This window comes from Saimiri boliviensis, chromosome 6 (genome assembly GCF_048565385.1).
Source record: "Saimiri boliviensis isolate mSaiBol1 chromosome 6, mSaiBol1.pri, whole genome shotgun sequence".
Classification (NCBI taxonomy): Eukaryota; Metazoa; Chordata; class Mammalia; order Primates; family Cebidae; genus Saimiri; species Saimiri boliviensis.
The window spans coordinates 99,243,136-99,255,621 of NC_133454.1; the positions used below are offsets into that span (position 1 = coordinate 99,243,136).

Genomic DNA, 12,486 nt, shown 5'->3' on the forward strand with positions numbered 1-12,486 from the left:
ATCAATTCACTTATACTCCTCTCTATGCTGTCCATTCTCGTCAACAGTTCGTCCAATCTTTTTTCAAGGTTCCTATTTTCTTTGCGTTCGGTTAGAACATGTTCTTTTAGCTCACTGTAGTTTCTTACTACCCACCTTCTGAAGTCTGATTCTGTCATTTCATCACCCTCCTTCTCCATCCGGTCTGGTTCCCTTGCTGGTGAGGAGTTGTGATCCCTTTTAGGAGGAGAGGTGTTCTGGTTTTGGGAGTTTTCATCCTTTCTGCGCTGGTTTCTTCCCATTTTTGCGGGTTTATCCACCTGTTGTCTGTCTCTGTCCCAGGGAGTTGGTGCTTTATGAGTTTCCCTTGCACTACTGCCTTTTTTGATTTTTCTTTCAGGTCTGACCCACCCAGCTAGCAGCACGCCTAGCCACTGCCTGCCCGCAGGGGCTTTGCTGAGCTGCTGTGGGCTCCGCCCAGCTGCCCTGAGCTCTTCCCTGTAGTCCTTTTTATATGGGCGTAGATAGAACTGTCTTGGCAATGGTGGCCCCACCTCTGTTATGGCGGACTCTCTCTGTTGTGGCAGGTTGCCTCGGCAACGGCAGCCTGCCTCCGTAGCGGTGGAGAGTCTCAGTAATGGCGGAAGCCCCTCCCCCACCGAGCCGGACCATCCCGGTTCAGCTGTGCTTGGTTTGAAGGGCTCAACCCAGAGGGTTTCCAATTACTGTTTTTGTTTTTGTTGTTGTTGGGGGTGGAGGGGTGGGACCAACCGAGCCTGATCAGCTGGCTCCCTGACTCAGAGTCTTTTCTTTTAAGTTGAAGGACCCCAGGTTCCGGTCGCTTGTTGAAAAGGCGCCGGGATCTCCTGTGCTGCAACTCATGGAGTCGGCTCGAACCGCGGCGCCGGCTCCTGGCGGATTTTTTGCCTAGGAATCTCCTGGCCTGACTCGCTATTTCAGATGAATGGACTATTCTGCCGTCTCAGGGCTCTGCTCGCCAGCTAAGAGGGCTCCCAGACCAGTGGCTTTTGTACGGAGAACCGCAGCAACAGGGAGTGGTCACAGCAGCTGCGCGGGCGGAATCAGCCCCACCGGGGCCAAAACAGCGGCACCAGCTGGGACTGCGATGCTGGCGACCCCTCTGCCTGGGTATCTCCTGGTCTGTGGGCAATAAGAGTTCGTCTGGAAATGCGGCGTCCACTCACCCTCTGCACTTTCACTGGGAGCTGAAGTCCTGAGCTGTTCTTAGGCGGCCATTTTCCCAGCATTCTCCGCTTTTTTTTTTTTTTTAAAGTAAATTAGTTATTTTAAGAAAAGTAGCCATGAAGTACTTGCAATGTAGCTAGTCTGAACTAAGACATGCTCTAAGTGTAAAATACACACAGGATATGGGGACCTTAGAACAATAACAAACAAGGAAATATGCCTCGATAATTTTACATTGATGATATGTTGAAATGCTAATACTTTGGATATATTGAGTTGAATAAAATATAGTAAGAATATGTATTTCACAGATTCATTTTTACCTTTTTAGAAAATGTGGCTACTAGAAAATTTCCAATGACCCATGTGGCTCCTGTAGTCCTTCTGTTAGATAGTGGCTACTTTAGACCTTCCTTTGGCAGCTTGAGCAAGCCACATTCTTTCCTGAGTCTCACCTCTGCCTGGTACTCCGTCCCCTGCCACAACCCTCACCCTTTTTCTTGCCATTTGGAATGGCTGATTCATTCTTTTCTTTTAGCTTAACTGTCACTTCCTTAAACATGCCATTCATTAAGTATGTCATCCCGACCTCCCCTCCATTTATCTCTAACTGAACTTGGTTTCCTTTGCAAGATTTAACACAATGTGTAATTATTTATTGCACATAATTATTCTATGTGTTTATTTAACTTCTAAATGTCTCTCCTCCCCAACACACAGTATGAGCGCCACAGAGACAGGGATTACATCTGTCACATTCACCTTTGCATTTCCAGCACCTACAACAGTGAATACAGTGAGTACCTGAATATATATACATATATATTTTCATATATATATATTCCTGTATATGCCATGTATATACCAGCTGTTCTCTCTCTCTGTCTTCTGTATATATATATGTGTGATATATATATATATGTGTGTGTGTGTCACATATATATAGAATATATTATATATATGTGTATATATACACACACACACATATATTCTCTCTCCTGTATATGTGTGTGTATACACACACACACATATATACAGAATATATGTATATGTATATGTGTATAAATATATATATATACACACACACGCATACACTACACACACACACATTTTTAACATTGAGAAAGTAATAAAAATCATAATCCACAATGGAATTTATCCTATCAAAGCAACTATAATAAACAAGAGGCAAAGAAAAATTTATTATCTATTTGCATATAAAAATATATAAAAATGCGTGTCTAGATAGAGAACATACCTAGTTTATACACAAATGAGGTGTTAGAAAAACTAATTTTCTTTGTATTCTCTGTTTTCCAAGAGAAGTGTCTGTCTTCCAAGGAAGTGTTTGTCTCTTAAGCTATATGGATTTCATTGGTGAGTCAAGAGAACTATCTTGAAAATTATTTTTTCCAAGAGAATTTGTTACAGAACTGAAATAATATCCTGTGGATTTTCACACCCCTGTGTGAGCCTGTCAGGGATGGAGGTGCTCGTGCGCAGACTTCCATGTTAACTAGACTTAGAGCAAACAGAACAAAGAGGTTTAGCCTTTTCACTATTAAGTAGCTCATTCATTGGAGAAAGAGCAATGATGGAAAATAGAAATATTGTCCTGTTCCAAAGTTCTCCTTCTTTGTATATTTAAAAATAAATAAGGAAACTCCAGGAAACTGGTTATTTTCCACACTCTCAAAAGTATTCTGCTCCTTGATATATGTACCACAGCACTGATATTATTCCTGTGACCTTTAAAATAGCAAGATTTTTACCAGCACTGAAGACAGCTTAATGAACATGGGAAGCTTCAGCATCTCAAACTCACTTGTTTAGTCTTCCGATGTCTGGGTCCTAGTTAAAATCTCTGGGTGGTTAGTTCTGACTCAAGAACATTTCCTTCATTTTTTAAGGTAATTGTGATGAAAAAACATGAGGATACTTAGACTCAAACACTCTCATACAAAGCAAATGCTTCATTGTCTTCATAGCCCCTGAATACAGGCATTGTTCTTGAAACTGGTACTTATCACTTGGGCCATTCCCTGCTAATAATAAACAGCGCTGTCCTTGGTGGGCCCAAAACTCTTGGCAAAGTTTCTTAAACTGTGGCCGAGGACTACACTTCTTCCCAGATGCTTGTTAAAATGCAGATTCCCTATGCCACTTTAACCAGTGCTGGAATCAAGCCTGGTAATCTAGCATACCAGGTGATTTTATTTTATCTAGCATACCAGGTGATTCTTGTGCACACTAAAATTTAAGAATCATATGAAGGTAGCATCTCTTGCCAATACACAAATTGTTCCAGAAAAGAGTTTTTTCTTTTTAAATGAAAGACTAGATTTAAACACTCTTAGAGGAGAAAAGCCAGGAAGACAGGAGAAAAGGCCAAAAGGCAGGGAGGGAGAAGGAGGAGGGAAGAGGGATAAAAAGTGATGGAAACAAGAACAGAGATACAACCAGATTTTACACTTTTAGGAGCACTAACCTAGGAGCCCTGGGAACTTCCCTCCTCTCCTCCACCTCTCTCCAGCATAGTCTGCAGAGTAAATGACAGCACCCTTTGGGAAATTTCCTTTAAAACACAGCTGCCAGTGGTGGCACCTAGAGATGACCACCCAGTTGCTTCGGTTGCTGACAGAGCTGACATTCCTGAGCATCTGTACCTGAGCTAAAACCCTAATAGCAGTTTGCAAGGTTGAAATTACTGCTCTAGGACAGACAAGCTAGGACCTGATACGTCCAGCAGCTTAACTGAAGCTTGTATCTACCTGCAAGCCCACAGAGGAATAGCACAGACAATGAGCAATAGCACATCCAATTCAGAATCACTATTTTACTTGCTGCAGATATAAAATTTCCTGTCTCCTTTCTTCCCTCTCCTTCAACCCAGTTGCATCATGGCATATGCATTTTCTCTTTCCTCTTATATTTCTATGTACACATTTGGTACATACAGGGTGATAGCCTATTGCTAGGAGTTGCAGATTCCAGACTCAGAGAACTAGAAAATGCTATAGCTGGAAGCAGACACACACTGAATATCTACAGTTACACAGTCAATTTACTTTTGTCAGCTTTTGCCTGAATGGTCTTTGTTGATCTTGCTTTGTAGTTGCTTATGGTCACACAGCCCCAAAACATGCCATTTATGCAGAATTTTAAATTATTGTGCTGAGAACAAAACTGCTACTCTTTCTTTCCACTTACCCAGCCTGGCGGAGGGGACACAGGGTTGAGGTACGTTCAAAGCCAAGAGAGAACCAGAACCAGTGGTTCAATAAAAACAACTGAGAATCACCATTGGGTCTAAATTTCCCGTCACTGGGGACATTTGCATCTGATTTTGTGATGTTCTAGAATAATGCAGATTTGTGTGTTTTGAGCACTCACTTCCAAATAATTTTTTAAAAAAATGCTGCCATGGTGAATTGTGAATCTCTCAATGACACTCAGCACACCTGGGCTATTATTGAAGGTTAGCTCACAAATGCTGCAACAGCCACCAGCCACAATTTCTAAGTGAGTCTCTGACAAAAGACAACAAATTCATATTTATCCTTCTGCTGTTATTTGTCTGATTGTTGCTTTGTTTTCTTAATTAACAAAACAATAGTTATGATAAATAATCAAGGAAAAAAACAGAAATTTAGGATTATTGCCCTTCAAAGCTACCTTTGCATTTTGAATCACTACTAATATATCCTGTTTACAAAGCTGCTATAAGCACCCAGATAAAATGCTTCTTATTTATTAATACTGTTAGTTAATTCCAGAAAGAATGCCATACTTTCAGGCATATTGATTTTAGTTTACTTGCTTAAAAACATGGAACTTTACCCCAACACTTAATCAGGCAACAACAGCTAGAAAGGTGGGCAGAAAAATTCAGTTCTCCTGAGGAAAATCCCAAATGCTTCCACACTGTTGATTAACATCTGGATCACCTTAAGGGTGTTTGTGAACCAGCAGGAAATAAATTTTCGGAGAAGGCCATGGACTTAGGAATGGTTGCTTTAGTGTTTAATAATAAATCATTTTCAGTTGATAGAAAAATACTGAAATCTGACTTATATATATGAAGCTGATTCAAATTTGATAAACATGTTCCCAAAGGAAATTACTGCGTTTATTAAAAGCCTAGAATGGCTGAACAGAATTGCAATGGTCTTATCCTACAGTCCTTGCTGAAGGTAGAGAAACTGCTCCCCAGTCCACCTTTCAGCCAACCAAAGAGGAAGGTCAAGAGTAAGGAAAGAGCAGGGCTGTTTTCAGTCAAAGCTAAAAGTGGTTATGAAGTACCAAGATATCCAGGGCTAGCTGTTGTCTACAGTGTCGCTGACTTGCTGGTAAAATGTGATGTGTTGATGACTGTTACATTACATCTAAAATCCCATTTACTAGTAATAGAAAAGTTCAGTTAAGACTTTTGCCTTATGTCTCCTGGTGCTTGATACAGCATTGTGTGATATTACCAATTTTCGCTTCAGGCATATTCACATGCAACAGTGAAGACTTCACAAGAATTTGCACATTTGATCCAGGGTGAAATTATGCCATTTTCATAGCAAATAAACTTTTCCCTGGCAGGAAAGTGATAGGTACTTTTGCACCTAGCGAAATGCCTTTGTTTTCAAGGAATTTTAAAAAAATTGTCTGTAGAGGGATTGTGATTGAGTCATTCTAGGGAGAGGCCCAAGTGGCAAGAGTCCTTTTGGCTTCCTTTCCAATGGGGAGCAAGTCTCTTAACTCTTCTTGTTTTGTTTTTCTTGCTTAAAAAAAAGAAAGAAAGAAAGATAGAAGTCACATGCAATCTTTTTCTCCTATATGGCACACAACTGCATTGCAATGCCTTCTCATCTCTAACATCACAACACACAGAGAAAATGTCTATAAAAGGGCAAATTGCTGTTGATGTAACATGTGATTTCACCTCAATGTGCTTTGCTTTTTAGTGGTGTCAGAGGCAGCAGGAATTTATTCATGCAGCCCTACTGATTTGCAGACTGGGAGTAAATACTAGGCCTTCTGCAGCGATTACCAAGAGCCCCCTTCAGTAGAAATGATATACTGCCTTCCTGCATCATATTAAAGTGGAGGATTGAGAAGTGAGCCCAGTTGAGCTGTTCTGTACACACCTAGCCAGAGTGCAATTTATATTCATACAGAGCTGTGAGTGGTTTTCAGAGGAAGACAGGGAAGAAGAGCATTTTTCTGGAAATTTGTCACCAAAAGCAGAAACTAAACTCTGATTTCAGTCACTGTTATTATTTTTTTTTAAATGGTTCTTTCCTCTTATAAATTCTTCCCTTTCTGTAGAATTGATACCTAAGACTGCTAGGTATCTCCCTTGATTTCTTTTTAAAAAATAAACCTTCCGTAATTTTTCTTTTAAATAGTTCATATATCCTTTCCCTAAGTTTTTATATTGAGGACATAGTCTATGACTTCTATCACTGGGCAAATATTGGGAATTACCAAGCTTTATTCTCATGAACAGAATCTAACTGTACCCCATAAAAAGTCCTGCACTGTTACTACAGGTGAAACTGATGAGAAATTGGAGAAGAAAGGATTGATTTGTATGGCATTTGGTGGCCACCAGCCATTTCATTGGTATTCAGTAACTTTAGGATTTTAATATGGAGGTCTGGAAAATATGGTGGCTGAGCCAGAAAATGTCACTAGGGTCAAATTTAGTGTTTAGTTGTCAGAGTCTTTTTGTATCATCAAATATTCCATACGTGGAATGGAATGTTTGATGGAATGTTTGATTATACATAAAAAAGCCTTTACATAAGCCATTTGACCCTATGAAATTATATTTCACTAATAACTAGTAGTATCCTTTTTTTTGTGGAAGAAAATACACCTAAGATAGTTATTTTTCTGGCATTATTTTGTCTAGTTTTGTTGTCTTCTCAGGAATGAATTTGAGACATCAAATGTCACTTTATGTAAAATGCAAAGGGTAATAACCTTTACAAAATGTCACATAGGGCTGGGTGCAATGGCTCATGCCTACAATCCCAACACTTTGGGATGTCGAGGTGGAAGGATTACTTGAGCTCAGGAGTTCAAGACCAGCCTGGGCAACAAGGCAAAACCCCACCTTTATAAAAAATACAAATATTAGCTGGGCGTGGGGGTACATGATTATAGTCCCAGCTACTTGGGAGGCTGAGATGGGAGGACCATGTGTGCCCAGGGAGGTCGAGGCTACAGTAAGCTGTGATCATGATCACTACACTCCCGCCTGGGCAACAGCAAGAATCTGTCTCAGAAAAGAAAGGGGGAACTGTGTAAATATAAAAGAGATAAATAATCATAATGTCATAACAAACATATGAGTATGTGCACACAGCTATACCAGCAAAATATAGCAGAAAATGATGGTTCTGATAGGAGTTAATTGTGGAGATGTGCCAGAGACAGCAGCTTCGTGGATGGCGACACCACAATGTCTGTGGCTTGAGGGCCCTGCTGCCTTCGGATTCTGGTATAATTTGCTCTGATTTCCATCAATTGCTTTAACTCTGTCAAAAACAAGAAATTGAGGAACAAGTCAATGTCATGGAAAATAATTAAAAGTCCAGGATGATGAAAAGCTTGAAGACCCCTCAAAAATTCTTGGCTCCCACCCTGGGCTCTCTCATTACACTTTTGACTTCTTATCACATCAGGTATGTGTTAATACTCTTTGGATTTCTGTAGAATGGAAATTGCTAGAGAGGACTTCTTTCCAGGTTTATTACAAAGTCTGAATTAGAAGCTAACCTCGGGCTGGTCTAAAAATTAGGACAATGAAAAGATAGAAAGCAGCAATGAGAACAGTGTTCAGATTTTATATCAAATGGCATAAAGTACCCTTTAAATTTTGTCAGGGGTTTGTGTGAAATAAGCCATTCTAGTAGCATCTGGGTTTGTTTTGCCAAATCCAATTGATTTTTTAAAAAAACCTGATTTCATTCTTTGATGACTAACTTTCACATACTGAATGTTTTTTTGATATTATAATGCATAAATAAGTTCTTTTAGAGTGGTTTTGAAACTCCCAGACTGCTTTATTTTCTTCCTAAATACTTAAACCACTAGGTCACAGAAAAATCATGAATGGAATGATTAATTAATTAAATGTCCCTTAACAGGTCTATGCATGTAGTTGCATTTCTATCTTTTCTTTTTTAAAGCACTTCAAATATTTAGATTTCTAAAAAATGATTATTACTAACTTAATTATTTCAGGAAAAACAATAAAATGGCAACAGTAAAATAAGTTTCTAAAAAACAACTAAATCAGACTTTTCTAAACTAAATCAGAGATTTCCTGTAATTTCCTAGAATGCATATAACTCACTCAAAAGAACTGAGACAATAGAGGAAACCACTAATCCTCTTACCATGAAGGTAACAATGGGGAACCTACTGTCATAGGAAAGGAATAAACTTTCATATGATGCAATCTATGTATTTAAAGAATTGAAGATGCAAAAATGAATATTTGTCTCCAAAGCTTTATCAAAGATACACAGAGCTAACAGGGAGGAAAATGGCAGAAAGAGTAATATTTGCATTTCCAATTTTTTTCTCTTCCATTCACAGTTTTTATTGTTGACGAGCTTGCTTCTGGGAAGGCAGCCGACATCTCTCTCTCTGTGGTTGGATACCCTTTTGGCTAGCTTTCCTGAAGTATATTTAGCTTTATTTATCACACAGGCTCAATGAACACAAGGCTGCAAGGAAGGTGTGGTACAGGCAACAGAAGCCCATCCTAGGAATATGAAAGACTAAACCTAGATAACGAAGGGACTGGGAAGGCACCTCCAAATGCACACTTGTTTGCTGACTACTCGACTGTACTGTAATTATTTCATGTGTGCATATTCTTAATTAGATTGAAAACTCTCGGGAAAGGAGCCTAGCTTACGTTTATTTTCTACGCTATGTACTTTGTGGATACAGAAAACTACTAAAGAATACTTGCTGATAATAAGAACCTCATCCCTGATGTGTTCTAAGTACCCTGCAGTGAGGGTCACCAAGAACCAGGGTGATGGGTAGTGATGGGTGATGGGAGCAGCAGAAAATAAAAAGGATAAAAGGACTGGAGCCTCGTCCATGATGTAGGATGGTGCGGGGGGAATATTTTTGGCTTCCCTCAGAACAGTGCTAGGCATCCTAATAAATCCTGTCTTCCCACTTTTTGGTCTCCATTTCTATCCCTTTGTCCCTTCTGGGCTAAATGTAAAGACATGATTGCAACTGTCTTAGAAGTTTTTGGTTTGCCTACATTACATATAACATAGTAATAATAACTTTATGGTGACTTCTTAAAAGAAAATATCTGCTGTTACTATTATAGGGATACCAGGCAATTCATTACCTAAACTTTTAGTTTCCTTCAGAGTGGTAACGATGTTCTTCGGAATCTCCTGAAAATTATATCTTTGATAATATATGCCTACCTACAAAAACAGGCTTTTAATCCATCAGGATACATAGGATAAAGAACTAGAGTTCACTCAATAACAAATATATGTTCTTTTCAATTTCTGCCATTTATCAAAGAAAAGTACCAAGAAATCGACAAGATAATAATTCTAGAATATATTTACTTATTAGTAAATAAAAGTAATTGCAAACTATATAATTACTATTAATAAAACATTAAGTTTTAAATAATTTGGAAAATAGGAAATCAGTGGAGTCTCACTTTCCTCAGGGTTCATACTAGGGAAATACCTTCAAATGAGGCTCTCAATATTTCTGCAAATAAGGCCCCTGGATAAGGTTCAAGATTAACTGAAATTTGACTGAGTTCTTCAATGCAACAGTATTGACATGAGGTTCCAGCACATAAATATATAAATTTAACTTCTAAAACATGGAATAGAAACACTTGAGGGGAGGATACTTATTCAAAATCATTGTGACGGGACATATAAGTTCTTTGAAGGGAAGGTTGTTTTAATTCTTCAATTACTTGATGGAAAAAAAAAAAAACTATCACACATACCTTTTGGGGTTCTGAAACCATGTCCCATAGACACACAGATGACCATATCTCTCTCTATGTCATTCCAGGACTGAATTGGCTCACCATTCGGAGTGTACAGTGCTCTGGCTGGGTGGGTCATTTTGAGACGAGAGGAGCAGTCTTCCAGCAGCTGAGACACAGAGAGACAGCCACATTTGAATATGGAATGGCACAATATAATCATGTATCAAAGAACCAACTCTTCTAAGAGAACTACTATCCCAGTTTGATTATTTGACCACTAATAGTTGTTAGACATAGGTATAGAAGGGAAGGGAAGAAGGGTCCACAAATGTTCCCTAAAGTGTTTAAACAATGAGGAGGAGCTTTTGGACTCTCCAGCAAAGTTAACCCTATAGTTCTGTATTTTTCCATGGAAGAAGTCTTCTCACTTTTTAAGAAATTCCTAAATATGATAAGCACTGGATTGAAAATCTAGACTTCTCAAAATAGCTAAAACATTTGTTTAAATGACTAAGGAACTAGAATGACAAAAGGTGAGGAGACCCAGGCTCACTCCTGTTTACGACGTCAGAAAGGTAACTCTGCTTCAAAAGAGTCTCCTCAATGATAAAATGAAAATTTTGGTCTAAGACTTCACTGGCCGTATGATTCTATAGCTAAAAAGTCTTTTGCTTTTAACTGATACATTTTAAAGCTAGAAAGGCCTTATTAAACTTCTCTCAATTTTTCTTGAATACACATTCATTAAAACACATGTACTGATACAGCATCAATGGTACCAGAAAGATTAGTCAACATGCTGCCAGACTCTTGAGGGCAAACCCATTAAAATGTGAATAAAACTTTAAAACAAAATAATAAAAGCAAGCGAGAAGAAAGTGAGAGGTTTCTACATACCTGCTCGTATGACTTTCACCTATTAGAGGGCCAAAAGCCTGTTCTCCCAAACTGCAGGTGCCAAGTCCACATCAGCCCCCCAAATCACCACTAATATTTCTGTATATAGATCTGTTTAGAGGCTACAACTCACAACAAGGCAGCATGGTAGGGGTCTGGGCTGGGCATGTGATGGCACCTTGCATCTGGAAAATTCATCAATAATACGAACCAAGACAAGAAGAGTGATGGGGTGATGCAATTCAAAAAGTGCAGCTTTTTACTCAGTACTTTGAGTAAGGGACAAATGGATTGAATTTAATGATAATTGAAATTATCCAAAAATATATTCCTCCGTATAGAATGGGATAGTCAGAGAAGACCAACAGGAGAGTGGTCTTAAATGCAGCCTGACTCCTGCCAAATAACAGCTAGTCAGAAACAATTTGATTAAATACGCTGCATATAAACCAATCCTTCAACTTAGCATTGAGGGCGGATTCTGACAGCAAAGAGAACTAAGCTATTCTGTCTATTATCAAAAGACCTTTCCTTGTACAAGGAAATACAAATATAAAAATCAACAACAGTAACAATGTAAGGTTTATGAAAATATTCTACAACATAAAAAGGAGTACATGATACTCAAGGTGACGATTTTAAAAAAGATTTACAGCATTAGTACATTTTCAAGAGTATCAGTGTTGTATTCACCCCAAATTCAATAAGCTATAACTTCCATAAATACACATACACACAGAAACGAGATAACCACAGCTTAAAGGAAAGAAGTATTGCTCAGATACAGGAGAGAAGCTGAGGCTGCTGATAACAGTAATATTGACTAAAATGTATTGACACATTTTTAGGGGCTGGGTATTTTTCTAAAAGTTCTCAAGGACAATCTAATTTTATTCTGTGGACATAATTATCATCCACCTTTTGTTGATGAGAAAAATGGAGGACAAAGAGGTTAAATATCATAACCAAAGTTTTATAGCTGCTACTGAGAGAAGAAATAGGGTTTCAAGTAAGGATGAAGAGAAAGCTGAATGGCAAGAGGAGAGAAGGTAAGAAAGAAAAAGACTCAATACTACAGAAATTCAAATCAGTATCAGGACAGACCAGGTGGAGAAAATCTCACAGGATACAGAAAAAGAAAAAGAGATAAAATGTATGAGAAAATTAAACATGTAGAATGTCAAGATATCAGATATTAAACCTATACATTATTGGTGTTACTGGAGAAGAATCTAGAATAAATTAACCTTAAACAACTTTCAAAAAATAGAAGAAAACTTTCCTGTTCCAAATAAAGATCCATGCCTTCAGGTGAAGTAGGCTGACCTAGGGTAAGGCAAAGTTTATGAACAATATGACTAAGATTTAAATATCACAGAGCAAAAGGTATGGATTTCAAGTAT

The 12,486-nt window shown here is 38.5% G+C and overlaps 1 protein-coding gene across 1 annotated transcript in view; it reads right to left on the reverse strand.

The window, feature by feature from the left end:
• The window catches only part of DCDC1 (doublecortin domain containing 1), a 490,018-nt gene that overhangs the window by 12,699 nt on the left and 464,833 nt on the right, over positions 1–12,486 (reverse strand). Inside the window, 2 exon segments of the mRNA XM_010332310.2 lie at positions 7,556–7,721; positions 10,202–10,352. Of these exon segments, the coding sequence (XP_010330612.2) occupies positions 7,594–7,721; positions 10,202–10,352 (279 nt within the window). The 3' untranslated portion in view covers positions 7,556–7,593.